Here is a 16,841-nt window from a genome sequence, read left to right as displayed (position 1 = left end):
GTTTAGTCTGCTTCTCCGCCCTCCTTATGCAAACACACCAATAAAGATGGCCTATAATTTCTGTTTAATTTATAGGATGGTGCGGGGGCAGTGACGATCCAGCTAAAGGGTAAAATCAAGAGAAGGGAAGCCAGAAATGGCAGTCCAAGACCTCTTAAGGTGTATTAATCATACAATCTGCCAAATAGTAGAAGTGCATAGCTATACACAACTAAAAAAACTCACGCTCGAACTGGAATTTGGCCCTCATACTCAAGACGGACTAGTCAACCATGAGTAATTCAATTCACAGATAACCAGATTATCGCCAAATCGAACCTTAACCGCGAATGGCTCTCTGCCGTTCTGTACTAACTCCTGCTTAACCTTATCAATAATGAGAGAATTCTCGTTTACTTTATTTAAAAATAGATTTTTTTTGTTCGTAATAATTTACATTATCTACGCTAAATATTAATTAAACACGTGTTCATCAAGCTGAAACCAGTACAGCCCTGAAGTTCTTATCATAATAGAATCATTTGCATCAATTAAAGAAACAAGCAAGATGGTTGGTTGGTTGTATTTATTTGTCATACTTTAGCTTATGCCATGACTCCAGCCGTATACAGAAAGCCATTGTCAGCCACTTACTGGCCGGCAGCATCTCACGAGTCAAATATCATCAAGATGTGTTATGATGAAAAGGAAAGTGTTTGCCAAACAGTAATTAAAGCCGAGAAACGGCTCCGCAGCGCAATAAAGCGGATCTGATCTTGATCTTTCCTTTCCAAGCCCGTCCGACCTCTTTGTCTGGCGCGAGTGCATTCAGTGCACCAGCCAGTGGAGATTTGCTTAATGGTTGTATGCAGTATTATTATTATTAGTTCATCTCTTTCTCATTCCGCGACAATCCAGTCGCACCACTTTCTGCATTCAAATGGATTAACTTCTTTGTTTGGCGCGGATATTCGCGAGCCACCATCCGTTCTGCCAGTTCGTTTCCTGCTTTGCAAGTAGCGATCCTCCCATGTGTCCCAGCGATCAAGTTGCACACACATCTAATCGAACTGCATCCGGCAGAACGACTGCCACTGCTGTCTTCGCGACATTCGACCGCGGTTAGCATTCTGTTCCGTTCTAAGCCATAAACAAAACTCCTCTACCGCTTAATCACGCGCTGCTCACCACCACCAACACCAACATCATCATCATCATCATCATCGTCATCCTCACACCGGGAAGATTTGGGAACTCCTCTTCACTGGAGTTCCGCCCGCCCGTTGGGTAGAAGATATAAATAAATGTGTGACAAATGTATGTTTATGGTTAATTGTGGCATGCCACTCCGGAGGCTCACGGTACGAAGCAGACAACATAACGACAGCGAACAGACCTCTCGCATTTCTTCGTCCGCCTTGTACGCCGCGCTGCTCTGCGAGTTACTTGCCGCGAAAAGATGAAGATCGGTGTGCCCGACACATCGAAGCTTCACTCTTACCCTGACGCTCGGGAGTATGATTCTTGTGCTTTATGGCGTACGACTGAGCCGCTAGGGTAAACAGTGCCATAGCATGCCGCTTAGTTTCAATTCAAATGTGCCTGCGTACGGATCGCACGCGTCCGGATCACACGATCGTTGTTCTCACTGGCGATTTCACGGCGTGTTTAATTGGTGCTGGCAACCATGGACGATGATTACACCTCAATCGAAGATTATTTCAGCAGTGAAGTGTTGCACACAACGCGTACGAGTGACTACGAAGATCGGCTGAGCAACAAATCAATATCGAAAGTATCCGGCGATGATCCCGCCGAGCTGGTGTTCCTGTACGTCTTCAACGCTGTGATCGTGGCGACGGGAATCGCGCTTAATCTCGTGCTCATTAAAGGAATCGTTGGCGCCAAATCTAGTGGTAAGCACGAGTCGCATCACCAAACATAAACAAACATTGGTTTCTGATTACGGGGCCTAATCACCGTTACCCGTGCGTTGTCTTTATTCAGGGGCGCTCTCCTTTGTACTGCAGATAGCGCTTGTCGATGTCCTCACGCTACTCGCAAGCAACTGGGAAATGTATTACAACCTTCGGCAGACTTGGATTTTTCCCAGTGAGCATTGCACACTGTACTGTGGACTGGACGCGTTCACCAGTGTTGCGATCGTGTATTTCATCGTTGGTCTTAACTTCCATTCCATCTCGTCGTACAATCTGGCAGTGGATTTGGCAAAAAATGCAATCATCACACCGGACACCGAGAGTGGTGCAGAATCGTTGACGGAGGAAAACAGCTACGAGGTGACCACGGATACGATATCCCAGAAGCGATCGCTAACGATCGACTATCGGTACAAGAAGCGACGCATCAGTGTACGGCTTCCGATTCTGCTTGTGTGGTTTATAGCGGCGTCCGAATCCTTGCCACTGTTCCTGTATGCCGATGTTACTACGGTTGCACCCACCGGTAGTGCGGACCGGCCGTCCACACAGTATTGCACGGAACTGACACACAGCATGGTTAGTCACAACATCGTCAGCTTCATGGTCATCGTAATTCGCATCATACTGCCCACCGTTGCGCTGGTGATAACGCTCATCCAAGCGGTGGTCAAGTTTTACCGAGGGAAACATTTCACACAACCAGACGAAATAGAGGAAAATGTGGCATTTTCTTTAAAAGTGTCCATGTTCTTGTCACTCTCCTACGCCCTATTTTCCATGCAACGATTGTACGGATCTCTGCTGCAAGAAATTATGCTCCAGCCAAATGGCGCTCCAAAGTATCCCATTTTTAGTCCATTCCTGGGACTCTCGTTGGCGGTGCTTCACTTTTCGGCTTCTTTTATACGACCGTTAGTATTGATCGTAATGTGTAAGCAAAAGAGTAATAATGTCGACATCGTTTTTACATGCCAAAGCAGATCAGCTGATAATGGAATATCTTTGCAGTAGCTATTCTCAGCTATGGAGAACGGTTATTAGGCAGGCTACAATCGGACGCACACTCTTTTGCTCCTGTAAGTCTCTTTCGTGTGTAATGTACAGGATCTAGTCAAATACAAAAGCCATTTCAGAGAAGAAAACAATGGTTTTATTTTGGAATTACATTTAAGCTAGCTAAAATATCATTTGACTTGCGTACTAAAATGTTTTAAGCAATTGTACGCTACAGTACCAAATAATTGTTTGATCTGAATGTCACTTAATAATCGAGCTAAAATGGCTTAATATCCAACCACTGAATCGCATTTTCGAAAACAATTCTAGTGACAAAAAAATCAGTATAATTGTCCAGTTACTAAAAAGTTTATTAAAATTTGCCTTGTTTAGATCAATTCAACCAACTTTTTCCATTGATAACATTAATTCATTTGAAACCTGCTGAAACTGCTATTTTGAATAGCAAAGACACAAACCAATACAAACTGCAGTAATGTGGAAAGTTTTGATGTTTTTTACTTATTTTTCTCTCTTTTTAAATTATCTTAAAAATTAAAAATAAGAAATACATAACATTTATGCAACATAAAGTAGGATATAATTTTTCTCACTATTCTACTAGAATTAAAATCTGCTTAAAGCAATAAATATTGGATGACCCCTTTTCACGACATTTTTAGGAAAAATCTACTATTAAAAAGAGAAACATTTGCTGGTTTTGGTGCAATAAAGCTAAGAAAAGAAATTATAGCACTTTCGAGCTAACCCGATACGATTTGTTCCTTGGGTGAGCCAAAGAACTGCTCGAACCCGAATCGGGAATCGCGGGTTTTTTGCGTACGACAGCTGTCAAACGCTGTGCTGTCAAAATAAATCGAACCAGAACAAGAAAACAAAACGAAAGGCAAGCTGCGATATAATGTACATTTGTGTAACTTGAGCTGGATTTGTGAAAGAAAAACTTAGTAAAAGGTGCTGTAGTTACGATTGCAAATGCCGCGAGTGAGTGGGAAAGTTTAAAGTGTAGTGAGTGTGTGTGTGTGTGTGTGAAAGTGGTCTGTTTGTGAGGTTGCAAGTGTTTACCGTACCCGAAACTCTCCCCATCGCAAAATGAATGAAAAAATTCTCCAAGAGATGGTGGATGCCGAAATGCCGCCAACAAATGATGTTCTGGAATGGTTTTTGCAGTATTTCAAGGTAAGTGCAGTTTTATTTCACTGGTTATTGATCAAATTTGTGAAGAATTTGTGCATTGAAAAAACGTAAACAAATACGTTGTTTTGACAGCTGAAAACTCATGCGCTGTTTTCTGGCCTGGTGCCGAATGTTTTACAGTGCTGTGCGTTAAAGTATGTTTGATTGCTGATGATAAAAATAATAATGTTAAAATGCCAGTCAACTCGAACAAATGCTTATAATCATGGTCGGAAATATTAAATCTGCTTATTTTATTTTCATGTATTGGGTTAAAAATATCGCGTGCCATTTTATATATTTTACAGCATTTATTTCAAACATATCGGCGGATCATTTGATCATTATGTCTTATTCTGTTTTCGGAGTTCTTTTGGGAGGTATTATGCCTTGTTGTATTTGTTAAAAACCATCAGTTATGCTTCAACTTCTTATCCAATGTGCCATTTATGATTATCGATATATGTTTACTGGGGTACTCCAGCATTTGTCACTACCAATGTTCTCCATGGACAAACTGTAAGCTCTTCTATTCTTATTCCAAAATTTGTAAATTTGTCAGCCGCCTCTAAGCATACTTCATACTCCAGAATGCATCGGGCGGCTGCATATCGCCAGACAGCCGCCTGGCCGACGACGAATTATTGCTTTATATCGTTTGCTAGCCACAAGGACCGTGGAAGCGTGAGCGCATTCAAAGCCCACAGCCCGTACCGTCCGGCCGGGTATCCGTGGGAGAACAGCGCATACACATTTTGCTCTGGATTTTCCATCCGCCGGGCTCTTGTTGCTATGCTCGCGGAAGAGCAGATGCTTCGGATATCTTTCTGCTCTGTTTCGGCCAAATGCCGGATGGTTGCAACGAAGGAGAAATGATTACCATCAACGGACCAGACCCACCTTCCCGATCCCCGGTGCATGCTGTCCGTGCCCGAGTTGCCGGTGCTCCGGAGCGCTTTTGCTTTTATTATGCACACAGCCCGGCGATCGTGTCTGGCGATTGCAAGGACGCATGTGCAATGGCGCGCACGGCCGGCGTTTTGTCTGCCCAACGTTGCTTGTGTGCAGCAGCAGCAGTCTGCACAGACAAAGCGCGGTGAAGATGCAAACGAAAACACGCCACCAACACTAGCAAAGGCTGCACCACAGCGGCAGCGCACAGTCTGTGGCCTGGGCCAGCCAGATTCCCGGCAGTACCCCGGCGGCGAATAACGTTTCCGCACCATCATCGTCATCGTGCGCGCGGGATGCTCGCTCGAACGATTGCAAAACCCTCCGCGACCCACGGCGACAACTGGTTCGGGCGAAATGGCACAACGACGAAGGTCGGCAGTCGGTTTTTGTGCTGTGATGCAGCATCGATGATAGCACCGGCCGATGATCGGTCCCAGAACGATGCAAGATGAAAGCATTTGGCGGTGCATACATCCCCAGACTGGGAAGTTCGCTCTGCTCAATATTCGTCATTGTTCGTTGACGAGTTTTTGTGCGGGGTTCTGGTTCGCCGGCAGACGGGACGGGGCTAGTGGACCGTAGAATGCAAATCGATTACCGGTCCAAGAACCGATTGGTGGTTGATCCTTTGTCAACTAGATGCATCCTTCCTACGCTGCAATGCATCGGCGATACGGGGGGCGGGGGCATAAAACGGACGGACATCATAATAAAAACGTGCATCTAACGCCGACGTGCAGTCGAATGATTGAAAGAGGAAAAAGAAACAACCCAACCATCCGTCTGCGTCTGATGCGGTGGACCCCGGCATTCGTCGTTGGGGGCGAACGGCGAGAACCGGAACGATGAAATATCCCGCACAAACGACACACTAACAGGGTGGTCGCACTGCTGCTGCTGATGCCGCTGCTGCTACCCAGGAGACGTGACGTGATGCACATGCATTTTGTATCGTCATCCATTTGCGCGCGCGTCGGTACGGGTTCGGGAGTGTAGCTGCAGCCAGTCGCAGGCAGCGCGACTGAAGGCCATCGCTCGAGCTGGAAATTGAAACAATCAACAATGTTTGTAGGTTACGCTGGGCTGGATCGCTTGTGTTGCAAAAGTTGCAATAGTTGCGCCAGTTGAGGAAGACTCCAAAGCGCAACTATTCTACTTATTATGCTTCGGTTCGCAAACACCGTCTAATAATCAAATGGACTATCGTTACTGTTCTGTTTGTTTGTCAGATAATCTAATTTTAGTGTTGCGAACAGAGCAGCTCCGTTTAAACTTGCTCAAAAATATCAATCATGCGAATGGTAATAGGTTTGCCCGGTAAAAAGTAACTGGAAAATCCTTGAGACTCCCTCGCTCCCTGCAAGATGCAGCCTTGAGCCTTGCACCCGGGAACAGCACATCGGATTTCACTTTTGCCGATGATGATGGGTCTCGCTAGCCTAGCGCTCTCTCGCTTCGTTTTCAATTTTCCCGGTACGCGACCGTGGTTTCTGCTGCACTCGCAACATCGCAACCTTCCGGTCAGCAAAATTTTATGTGAGTCACATCGCCGACACACCGGAATCGTCTGGGTGAACCGACCATAGCACAGAACGCAGCATTGACACATACCGGGCAACCGGAAGTGATTTATCGATCATCAACAACGTTGTTTGCTTGTTGCGGAGCATTTCGGCGGGAGTACCCATCCCCCCGGCTACCTGGCACAACCGACGCCAAGGGACACTTGCATTACCCACCGTACAAACGCATTATGCATGCAAAAATGCAAAACAATCTTCTTTGCTTCTGCTGCGTCGCTAAGAGGGAATTAATACCTTGCCCGTGGTATCGCCGGACCTCGGCTCCCGCCGGAAACTGACTGCAAACGAGAATGTTGTCTTCCGTGAAGGTGATTTCGATTGGCCACGGTCGGCTGCACAAAGTATAGTGCAGCCCCCCCGGCTCCCGGATCGTACGGCGAAAGGCAAGAAGAAATGAGTGGCAGACACCAGGCCGAAGACGACCAGCGATACCGACCGACCGACCGACCGACCAGGCACGACGTTGCGTTCTTTGGGCTCAAGGGGGTCGCCCGGGATGGAAAATTACTATGCCATCCCATCACCAACGGGGGCCAAACTGCACGATGGCGGCTAGCATAGCAATGCAATGCTTTCCATAAGAGCACACAGCCAGCTCATGGCAAAGTCCTTGAAATAAATTAACGTTTCGCAAATTCGTTCCATTACCGCACAGTGTGCCGGTGGGTAGGTGGGTTCGCCATCGACATCCTGGCCACGTTGTAAGATGGTTTAATGCTTTAGTGCACTTCACAAATGATGTGTACCGGTGGTATTGATGGGTTACAGCAGTTACATGATGAGATGTTAAATAGCCTTAACAAATCTGTACATGCAAAAAGCATGCTTTTGTGCATTGTTACTACATAAAAAAGAACAACAAGCTTGAGCTTATTAGTTTTGCTTGTCCGTCATTTTAACGACTAAACGGTTTAACCTTTTTTTTATTAGACCTGATTTTTTGTCCTGAGACCTGAGCGAGAACAAAACTTGCGATTCCATTTACTCTTTTAATTCTGCCCAGGATTGTTCTTGCTCATGAAAACATTTGTGTAAAAATCTATCATTAAAATAAAACAAGCATTTGAATGGCTACATGGCTTTCCGTTTCCGGTTTCGCAAACCGGGTATAGTAACCGTAGTACATCTTCTTCTTCTTCTTCTGTGGCACTACAACCTCGAGAGGTCTCGGCCTGCCATTTCTGGTTTTCTGTGACTTAATTTTACCCGTAGAAAAGTAGTCAGCCTTTCGTACGGGGAGGCGGTCTGGATGGGATTTGAACCCCGGCCCTGCCGTGTGAAGACCGGCGCCGCTGTCGCCTCTGCCACCGGACCGCCCCAAACCGTAGTACATTGCTGTACGTAATGGCAGCAAAACGTCTCGACGAGTGCTCCGTCCAATTCCCCAGTTCCCCTTCCTATTCCGCTATTTATACTCCAAATTTTTCGATTCGAAAATTAAGCTGCCTAGTTCGTTGGTGTGTTGGCGTGCAGGAAATATCTTATCCCCCTTTTGTGTGTTGATAGAATAACAGAACAGAAACAGTGCTGCCCTCAGTATCATAACTTTGCTGCTAAATATTCTCTGCAGTAATTAACAACCGTTGACGACGACGACGATATTGTGGCGCTGGGTTTGAAATGGCGATTCGATCCAACCTCCAGCCTTCTTCTGCTATGCTAACGTTACACTCGCAGCAGCTGCGGCTCGTTATGCCTGCGGCTGAATATAAGGATATTCGCGAAAGCCACCCTCGCAATGATTCCCCCTTGCTTGATGGATACAGCCATTGCCCGCCAAAACGGCACGGGACGTATCGGTCGGCTCGTTCTAGCCTGCTGTTCTCTCTTTCATCCAACAGCACACGCGTTCACTTTCTACCCTTATCGAAATTGCTACCGCTTTAACCACTGTCAAACCATTCAGCCACGAGCAGGAGGAAAGGTTATTCACCTTGCATCCTGGTCCCGAAAGTTCTCCCCCACAGCCGTAGCCGAATCTCCACCGACCGAAAGACCGACCGTGAGCACCCCAAAAATTGTGTCTGCTTTCAGAAGTTTTCGGAAAATCTCCACCCCCAATGCATGCTCACTGACTCAGTGCGTCCTCGTGCTGTTGCCGGTTACTATTAGCTGGCCTCAAGAAACCACCCTACGTTCAGTTCAGCTATGGCGCCCATTTTGGACGAGGTTTTTCCAGCGGAGTTTTCCACTCAATAAGCCACCCCTAATCGAATGGCAAGGCGGACGAACCTTAACAACAGCGGTAACACACCACCATTGTTACACGTACCCCATCAGCAAAAAAGACTCAGCTCGACGCTCCACAGTCGAAGGAGCGAAGTTGAAAGAACAACAAGGACCGCCATCGGGGTGTGTATGTACGCGTGCATACCACTCTGTGATTTTCCCTGCCGACTTGTGTCGTGCTGTCATTTCCGGCCAGTCAGCAGTACATCCAAAAGGGGACGCAACGGAAAGACTAAAAATGTAATATAGGAGGCTTGGCCGGATAGGCAGCGAACTCGGTCGGTTCGCGTTTTGCATTTGTTCAAGGGCTTCTTTCTGCCGGCTCACCTTCTTCACGCCATTTTCATTCATCAAAATTTCGAAACGCCAGCGTGCAAACAAGCTGAAGAAGGGGGAGGTTGCCGGTTGAAACAAGATTGCACCCCGACCCGCCCCGGCCATTTGTACCGGGTGGAAAAACATTTTCCCTACAACTTTTGCTCATCAACCCCGTGTTTGGTGCCGGCGCTGTTCCTTTACACACGGTGACACATTGGGCTCCCCAGTTGGCTCGGAAACAGTGTTTATTGCTTCGGCTAAACCTAAGGATATGACTCATTGGAGGCGTACATCATGCCATGGGGCAGGAGCAACGACGGAGATACGGGGTACACAGCGAGGCAGGAAAATGTGTTTAGAAGCACTCGTCGAGGTCGAACGGCGACCGGGACATGGGATCCGTTTTGATCCTTTTCCATCTCCATCACGACCCGGCCGGGATATTGCTGTTGTTTACCTTATTGAAGAACCCTGTGGAATCGTGTCTTTTTTTATTTTTCTGCGAGAAACCTGCCACCCGAAGCATCCATCTCGAAGGATCGGACAGAGTCCTCGTTCTGCCTCTTTCTCTCTCGCTCTCTCTCCCTCCATTCTGGCTGCATACTTCCGTAACGGTGTTAATGTATTGCTCTCATTGCTCGAGGATTAAACTGATGGTGCAAACTAACCGAACCGGCAAAAATCTGTACCACGGTCGGTGGCTTAAGGAAATGCTTCAGACAGGCCGGATAAATGGGCACATTATGATTAAAATCAGGCGGCTTTCATCCCACGGTTATTGCTTTTCTGTTGTCGTTCCGTTTTTTTTTTTGTTGGTTCCAGATTAATCAATTCCAGGATATGTGGTTATGCCGGATGGAAGTTGACGCACCTGAAATACGAGAGATGCTTTTGGCGCAAAGAACCTGTAGGAACGATTTTGAACGATTCCGAATGGACCAGTGGAAATGTGCCCTGGGTCATTATTTTAGCATCCAAAAAATGTGCCCGAGTGTTAATGATGTTTATTGTGTGTATTAAAAGTACTTTTGTTTTAGTACCGCAGGGTGTGGGATGATAATGAACCGGTGTTTGAACATGCTCTGAACACATATTAAGTGTTGCACTTTAAACGCTTATATGTTGATGATTATTTCGCAATTATGTCTCTTTAAGATCGGCTTTAGTTTGGCTTTGTTAAAGCATTATGTTCGTTTTAAACGGTAATTCATGTCTCAATCGATTTATTTTTCGATCATTGAAATCTGTGAACAGAGACCCTATTCATTAACGAAAGCTTGTAAGTTTTGATGGCTACCATTATGCCATGACCCGGTAGTGCATGGTGTGTAACTAAGCACAACATGGAAATTTCATCTCACTGGGTTCATTGTGCAAGCTTATCCGTTGATAGATTCAAAGTGCCATTAAACTAAAGCGATCCGTTTCGAGACTCATGCACTCATCTGAGCCTGGCTCACAAACAAGCCTTGTTTTGCGCCGGGTGAGGTCACGCAATGGTCATTTCGGGTGCGGGATAGGCAACTGAAGCGAATGCAAAAGGCGATGTCCATCACCATCAGCTCGCAGACGGCGGTACGACCAACCGCGCGCGCACGCTGCACTGTCTCCGCAACATCAGCACACCCAAAGGCACCATCGCCACACTACATAAAACTGTGCTTGCAAAACTGCAGTAAAATCTAAAGCAAACCTTAAAAACATAAAATGGGCAGAGAAAATTGAGTGTCCACCGGGAGCACTGAGGGATGGTGGAAGAAGGAAGGAAGCACGGTCAGCAAGCAGCAAGTCCAGGCTACTGCTAATCAACGGAAGTGGCCCGTCAGTCGCGCTCGTTTCGCGTTATACTGCGCGGGGTCCCTGACTCGCCGGCAACGCCGAAAGACGCATTTCCAAGAACTGGCAAGATTAATGTGTGCCGCTCACAATTTTTGCCCCTCGGGATGGCAGACTGCCGGGAAGAAGAAGATGCCACCGCCGCCGACGCCGCAAACAACATGTTCCCCACCCCTCGGTGGCTATGCGAAATATGTGTGTGGAAGGACGAGCGCCGCGCTGCAATGTGTCTGTCCCCTACTGCAACAACGCGCTAGGAAGAAGTAGTGGCGTTACGATCGTTGTTCGTTCGCCCATTCGCCGCTTCGTTCGGCCGTTCGACGAAATCGCACATCAAATGTTCTCGTGCGATGCACTGCACCGTTCTACGCGAAGGAAGTTGGAAGTAAACAGTGCAAACAGACGGAGACTGCACAGTCAACGCCAATGCAAGTGCAATGTACTCACAGAGAACGGTATGCCGCCCGATGAGGTGCTGCGACCGATCGAACGACGTCGAACGATCCGGCTCGCGCTTCTAGATCAGGATGGTTAATGCTGTCGGCGTTTGCTTGTGTTGATGCTAAGAATTTTCTCTTTCAAAAGTTGAGAAAGTCCAAGAAATCTGAACATTAAAAAGATAGATAAAGATAGTGTATAGTTTGAGGGACAGCTCTATCTAAACTATTCTGGATATCCTGTCATACCAATAATCATGATCATTTGATCATCAATTACAACCAATTTATTAATAATCATATTCACACCTCGGGTGACATTCAATTGGCGCAAGAAACAAATGAGACCTTATCAACGTACCCTCCCCTGATCTGTTCCACACTTCCGCAAAGGATTCCCTTGTCGGCTGATCGTGTAAGGGACAGACTTAGAAGCGAACGAACTTAAACTCGTGCTGTTGCTACGCGCTCATTTAGCATTTCCGACTGCAGCTAAACAGCAAGAAACATCAAAAATAACCTCCAATGGGCAGGCTCCTCTCTAGCACACATCGACTCAGACTCTTTCCTTTATTTTGAGTTACACGCTGGTCCGCTGTCCGCAAAGCCGAAAGAAAAACAAAGCAAACGTACACAGGAACCGGTTTAGCAGACTGTGGTACGCCTGGAATTCCTTCGCTTCCCAAGACGTCTACGCCAGTGAGGATCGTTTCGCGATCGCGCAACACGTTGGAGCGCGGAGTAGACAGGGGCGTGAGAACGCGGCGAACGCGTAAAAGGATAAAATCTCGGTACCATGAATGGGACTCGTGGGAGTGCAATGGCACTTGGTGGAGGCATTGGCCAAGAAACAAAGAACGCTAATGATGACAACGACGACGACGACAGTCCTTGCTGATCGTGAGCTTTCGTGCAGGCTCTGCATGTCTAACCATATTCATATCGCGGATATCGGTTTGCTAGTGTAAATTCACCACGACTCTAACGTGCATGCTGCATCCACACAGTTTGCATGTGTGCCATTTTCTTTTACTTTGCCTCTGGCTGTTTCAAGTTCAAATTGCTCTGGCACTGGCACTCACTGCCCTTTCGCTGCGGGCTTTGAACCGGTGGCTACGGAACGAAGCATCCAAGGCTAAGCAATCCTGTGTGCTTGACCTTCTGCGGTAAAGGATCATCCGCCGAAAGTCTTTGTTCGTCTACCTGGCAGATATTAACAACCACCCGGCAAGTTGTTCTTTGGGCATCTCCCATGGGGTGCTGAATCATCCAAGCTATTTAGCATGTTTCCGGAATGGCTTGAATGTACCTGCTTTTCGTTTCCACCAAGCTAATTTCTTCGAACAAAACACGTTGCTGTAAGTCCATTTTATTGCCTTTCGAAAGAATGAAACTAAGTCAAACCTCATATTCTACAAACAAGATAAAAGGGACACATTTAATTTAGTTCAATCATGTTTTTATGTACACAGGTACCGATAAGAAAGCGGAACAGAAGGTTACGAATGCCGCATTGATTTATTGATAAGAATCGTGTTTCTGTCCGATTTTTTACTTGGATCTATGTCATTCTCGAGCTGACAGGTATGAGAGATGTAAAGTTGATGAATTTCTGTTCGTCTAAGACTATATTTAAGACAAACCTACCAACAAACCATTCATACAAAATGGCTTAAAATACAAATCCAACAATATACGGCGCACAAACTTTATCCATCTTTTGTCTTGCTTTAGATAGAACCTGACAAAGCATCTCTCTTACCTGCTTGTCAACTTAAATGTCGGCCTTTTTGAAACAATTTGCGCCGAGTTAGGAAACGTGTTTCAAACACGGGTTTTGGCTGCCATAGTTTATGCATTATCATCCTTTAGTAATCCGTTCCACTTCTCTGAATTCTGGTTCCGACGATATGTAGTACGGGCAGAATCGGCATAGAATCGAAAAATAAGATGGTTGATGGATTTCAGAAGGCTTCCTGCTATCGTTTACACGTTAGGAAGTATGTGTTGAGTATATGTATGGTTGATTTTTTTTCTCTCTCTCTCGCCACAGTCATCCTTCGTGGTAGGTACACCTACGGCTCGATATATCCTTTGTGTGAATGTGTTGCTTTTTAACCCTGTCTCGAAGCATTTCCAACCCACTCCCATCATTTACCTGTTTTGCCGTTTTTATGAGATGCTACCATCATCGGCTAGGCCGGCAGGAGGGAGCCTTCCGAAAGCATGGTTTTAAATTTTAAATAATAAATTTTTACGTTCCTCTGCACACTTTTGCGTTTCCGAAGCATTGCCGGTGCGGTGCGCAGTATTTTGCGGACACCAGCAGCACAGTAAAACACAGGAAATATGATCCTTTTCATCGGTCGACCGAAGCGGGTGAACTGTCAACTCATGGCATTTTGGAGAAAATGTGCAGAGCAAAAACAACGAAAAACAAAAAATTGCTTCGGCCGTCGCTCTTTTTGATCACCTTATCGCCTGTTCGTCCTCAAGCGTTAAGCGTGAAACATAGCACAGGACTCGGCAACCTCTTGATCCTTCGGACAACGCACAAACAAAAAAGGAAGATATTCCAAAACCCATCGACGGGCTGGGTAGCGATCCCAGCTCTCTACCTGCTCGGCGATATACCGATTCCTGGGTGGCCATAAATATCCTGTACCCTAATTAGACCAATAAATCCTTGCTAGTGACCTGAGAATTGGTAATGTATTGTTCAGCTTCATCGTTTAGGGGTCGCCCTAAACACGGGTGACAGGTTTTTCCTACCATTTGAGCAAATGATGAAAGCCTGTCCAAGTATTTAAGTTGTGTTGTTTTTCCTCCCAGGTACTAGTGAGCTTCGATGTATGAAAATGATGCCCAACTATGTACGTGAAATCATTGATACGTTTATTATAATGTTTAAATGGTTTATGGTCAACAATTTAGCTTGGCAACAGTCCCCAAAATTTGTAGAGACCCGAAAATGTTTGCAAATTCGCCACGATCAACAAACTGCACGGTGTGGTTCGCTTTGCAGATGTTGCCGTTCGGTTCACTTTGTTCCATTTCGGTTGATAATTTTGGCCTTCCTTTTGTACCACTGCCGTCTGCAACAAAGGATTGGATGCATTCTGTGCCAAAGCGTTTGGTTCGGCCTGCATTTGAGATCGTTAAAATTGAGCTTTTTCTGGTTAGCTGATGGTGTGTTTTTCGGGTTTTGTTTTTTTTTTTTTTGGTCTGTATGTGCTTGACCAAAATTAACCAAATCTGCGAGGTAGTCCAGATCCTTCGGATCAGTTCGTGTGGACGCGGGCCGTTCGCAGGGACCTACCGTACGTTGCACTGCACACAATCGATCGCCCTGATCGCGCCAAGACCCTGGAAGCAACGAACTCTGGCTTCGTCTCCGGCGGCAGATGGTTTCCGTTTAAGATTGGATGTTGCGGGATTTGTAGACGGTCCTTTCCAAAAAATAAATGAACCACTATAACGAGTGGTGGCGATGGTAGTATCATTTAACATTTTGTGTTTTTTTTTGTTCGTTTCTGCATTATTATTTTTGTTGCTCTCTATCATCCACTCCTCGTTTTGGGCTGCGCTGGAGCTTGCACACTTCTTGGAAGTAATATTTGCTCGGGTTCTTCTGTCTGTCAAAAAATACCTACTGCAGCAGGCCAATAACAAAAAATATAACCTAAAATGTTCATCTCCGGCCAGACAAAGGCCGGGCACATTGTTTCGCCGTGGCCCGGCTTAGGTTTCAACTTCCAATCTGGGGTTTGTTGTCGTTTGTTTCACGTTTCTCAATCCGTCTGAAGGATACGGCTTCATTTCGTACGCTGCACCGCTGACGATAGAATGTTTTTGCGCTGTAAAAGGTTTCCCTAAGATCAGCATCGAGACCAAGTCTCGTTTCGAGTGTGTCGGTGTGTGATTGATACATCCTCTTTTATGCAGGCGGGTGAAGATATCGTTAGGTTTGGATGAGTGTTTTATGACGGAAAAATTGTACCTGTATCTTTCACCTGATCGAAGTTCGATAAATACACACACACACACACACGGACGGCTCTGTCTGTTGAAGGATATTTTCGAAGAATAAGGAGTGTGTCAAGTTTCTTGTTAGGAGGACTGTTGTTGCACCTAAAAAATCATGCTGATATTGCTGTACAGTGGATATTATAGAGTAAAACTTTGTCCTACACTACGATACAATATTCATCGTTTAGATGAAACAAATACTGCTGCAGTAAAATACACCAAAAGTATTATTTGCCTTCCAGCTTCCATTTAACAGTATATTTCCACCCTTGGAAGGAGCGCTGACTTGAGTAAAAATTCAGGGACATTAAATGTACGTGTGGCGAGTTTACGAACGGAATAGCGGGTATTGTTCTTTGTATAGTCAGGCGTGTAGAAAGTTTGGGCGTTCTCCGTTATTTTTCTGTCCTTTCATGCGTAGACGCACATAACGGGCGCAGGATCAGAGTTGGGAAAAAAGGGTCCTATGTGATCCGTCAACGTCACATAGGCTAGAACGAGAGCCGTCGAAAGTGCAATAAAGATAGCGTTATAAATGGGGGAATATTCAGATGTCGATTTGGCTTCCAGTGCAAACCATAGCACGATGTTTGATAAGTTTATAGCATAGAATAGAGAGTCTCTCAATATACATAGAGTTACACTGCACTGCACAAGTTTTGTTACACAATAATTCTTTAAATAGCCTTGTTAAATCATGTATCCAACAACATGATGTCATGAAGTTTAGTAAGGCAGAAATGGCAGGCTTGATCTTTAGGTCATTAGTCGTTAAGCCAAGAAGAAAAAGATATCTATAACATCTATGTATGACAAATTCTCCAGGTATTGAATCGTTTTGAAACTGAAAATCAGACATTCTAGGCATCTCACATTTTTAGAAATATTATATTTTGTCCTCTATTTAACGTCTTTTCTGATTCTGGTTGAAAAATTGGGCACCATGACAGGAACTTATCAGGCCGGCTCACCTAGTGAACGCACCCCTTTCCGAAGAGGTGACCGATCATTATGCTGTTTGTGCACCCTCTAGATTCCCGTCCGATTGCGCAAGAACTAGAACGCGCGTCGAACGACGAGTTCAGGCCAGGGGGAAAAGCGTTTGTCGCCGCACAACAGCATAATAACGAATGCAAACGGCAGATGTGCACTTGAGCAGTCAGGCTGCCAGGCCTCTAGCATTAAAGCCACATTCGGTCGTGGCAGCAGGCAGCAGACATCGACGGGTCCGCTCGTTTGTCGTCGTTGTTATTGTTGTTGATCGGCAGCAGCATGTTCGTGCCGCACCCATACATCGATGAGTGTGGCTCCCTATTTGTAGTTTGGCAGGTTTGAAACAT

At 45.8% G+C, this 16,841-nt stretch overlaps 2 protein-coding genes across 2 annotated transcripts in view; both read left to right on the top strand.

Annotated features, from left to right (window-relative positions):
- Nucleotides 1-1,515: 1,515 nt before the first annotated feature.
- On the top strand, nt 1,516-3,388 carry LOC118509256. Its single transcript, XM_036049591.1, has 2 exons — nt 1,516-1,895; nt 1,987-3,388. The coding sequence occupies exons 1-2, from the start codon at nt 1,667-1,669 to the stop codon at nt 2,931-2,933; spliced, it is 1,176 nt and encodes a 391-aa protein (XP_035905484.1). The 5' UTR covers nt 1,516-1,666; the 3' UTR covers nt 2,934-3,388.
- A 386-nt stretch (nt 3,389-3,774) lies between these two features.
- The window catches only part of LOC118511209 (protein disks lost), a 75,827-nt gene continuing 62,760 nt past the window's right edge, over nt 3,775-16,841 (top strand). The window contains exon 1 of the mRNA XM_036053992.1: nt 3,775-4,118. Within this exon, the coding sequence (XP_035909885.1) occupies nt 4,032-4,118 (87 nt within the window). The 5' untranslated portion in view covers nt 3,775-4,031. The remainder of the gene's footprint in view (nt 4,119-16,841) is intronic.

The sequence above is a fragment of the Anopheles stephensi genome, chromosome 3 (assembly GCF_013141755.1).
Source record: "Anopheles stephensi strain Indian chromosome 3, UCI_ANSTEP_V1.0, whole genome shotgun sequence".
In the NCBI taxonomy this organism is placed as follows: domain Eukaryota; kingdom Metazoa; phylum Arthropoda; class Insecta; order Diptera; family Culicidae; genus Anopheles; species Anopheles stephensi.
Note: the sequence above shows the minus strand (reverse complement) of the source record. Positions and strands in the feature narration are given on the sequence as shown.

What these genes read in the sequence shown, in the direction of transcription:
- LOC118509256 (XM_036049591.1), top strand. Translation starts at nt 1,667, where the DNA reads ATGGACGATGATTACACCTCAATCGAAGATTATTTCAGCAGTGAAGTG. An exon ending in CGTTGGCGCCAAATCTAGTG is followed by an intron (nt 1,896 to 1,986) that starts GTAAGCACGAGT and finishes GTCTTTATTCAG; the next exon opens with GGGCGCTCTCCTTTGTACTG.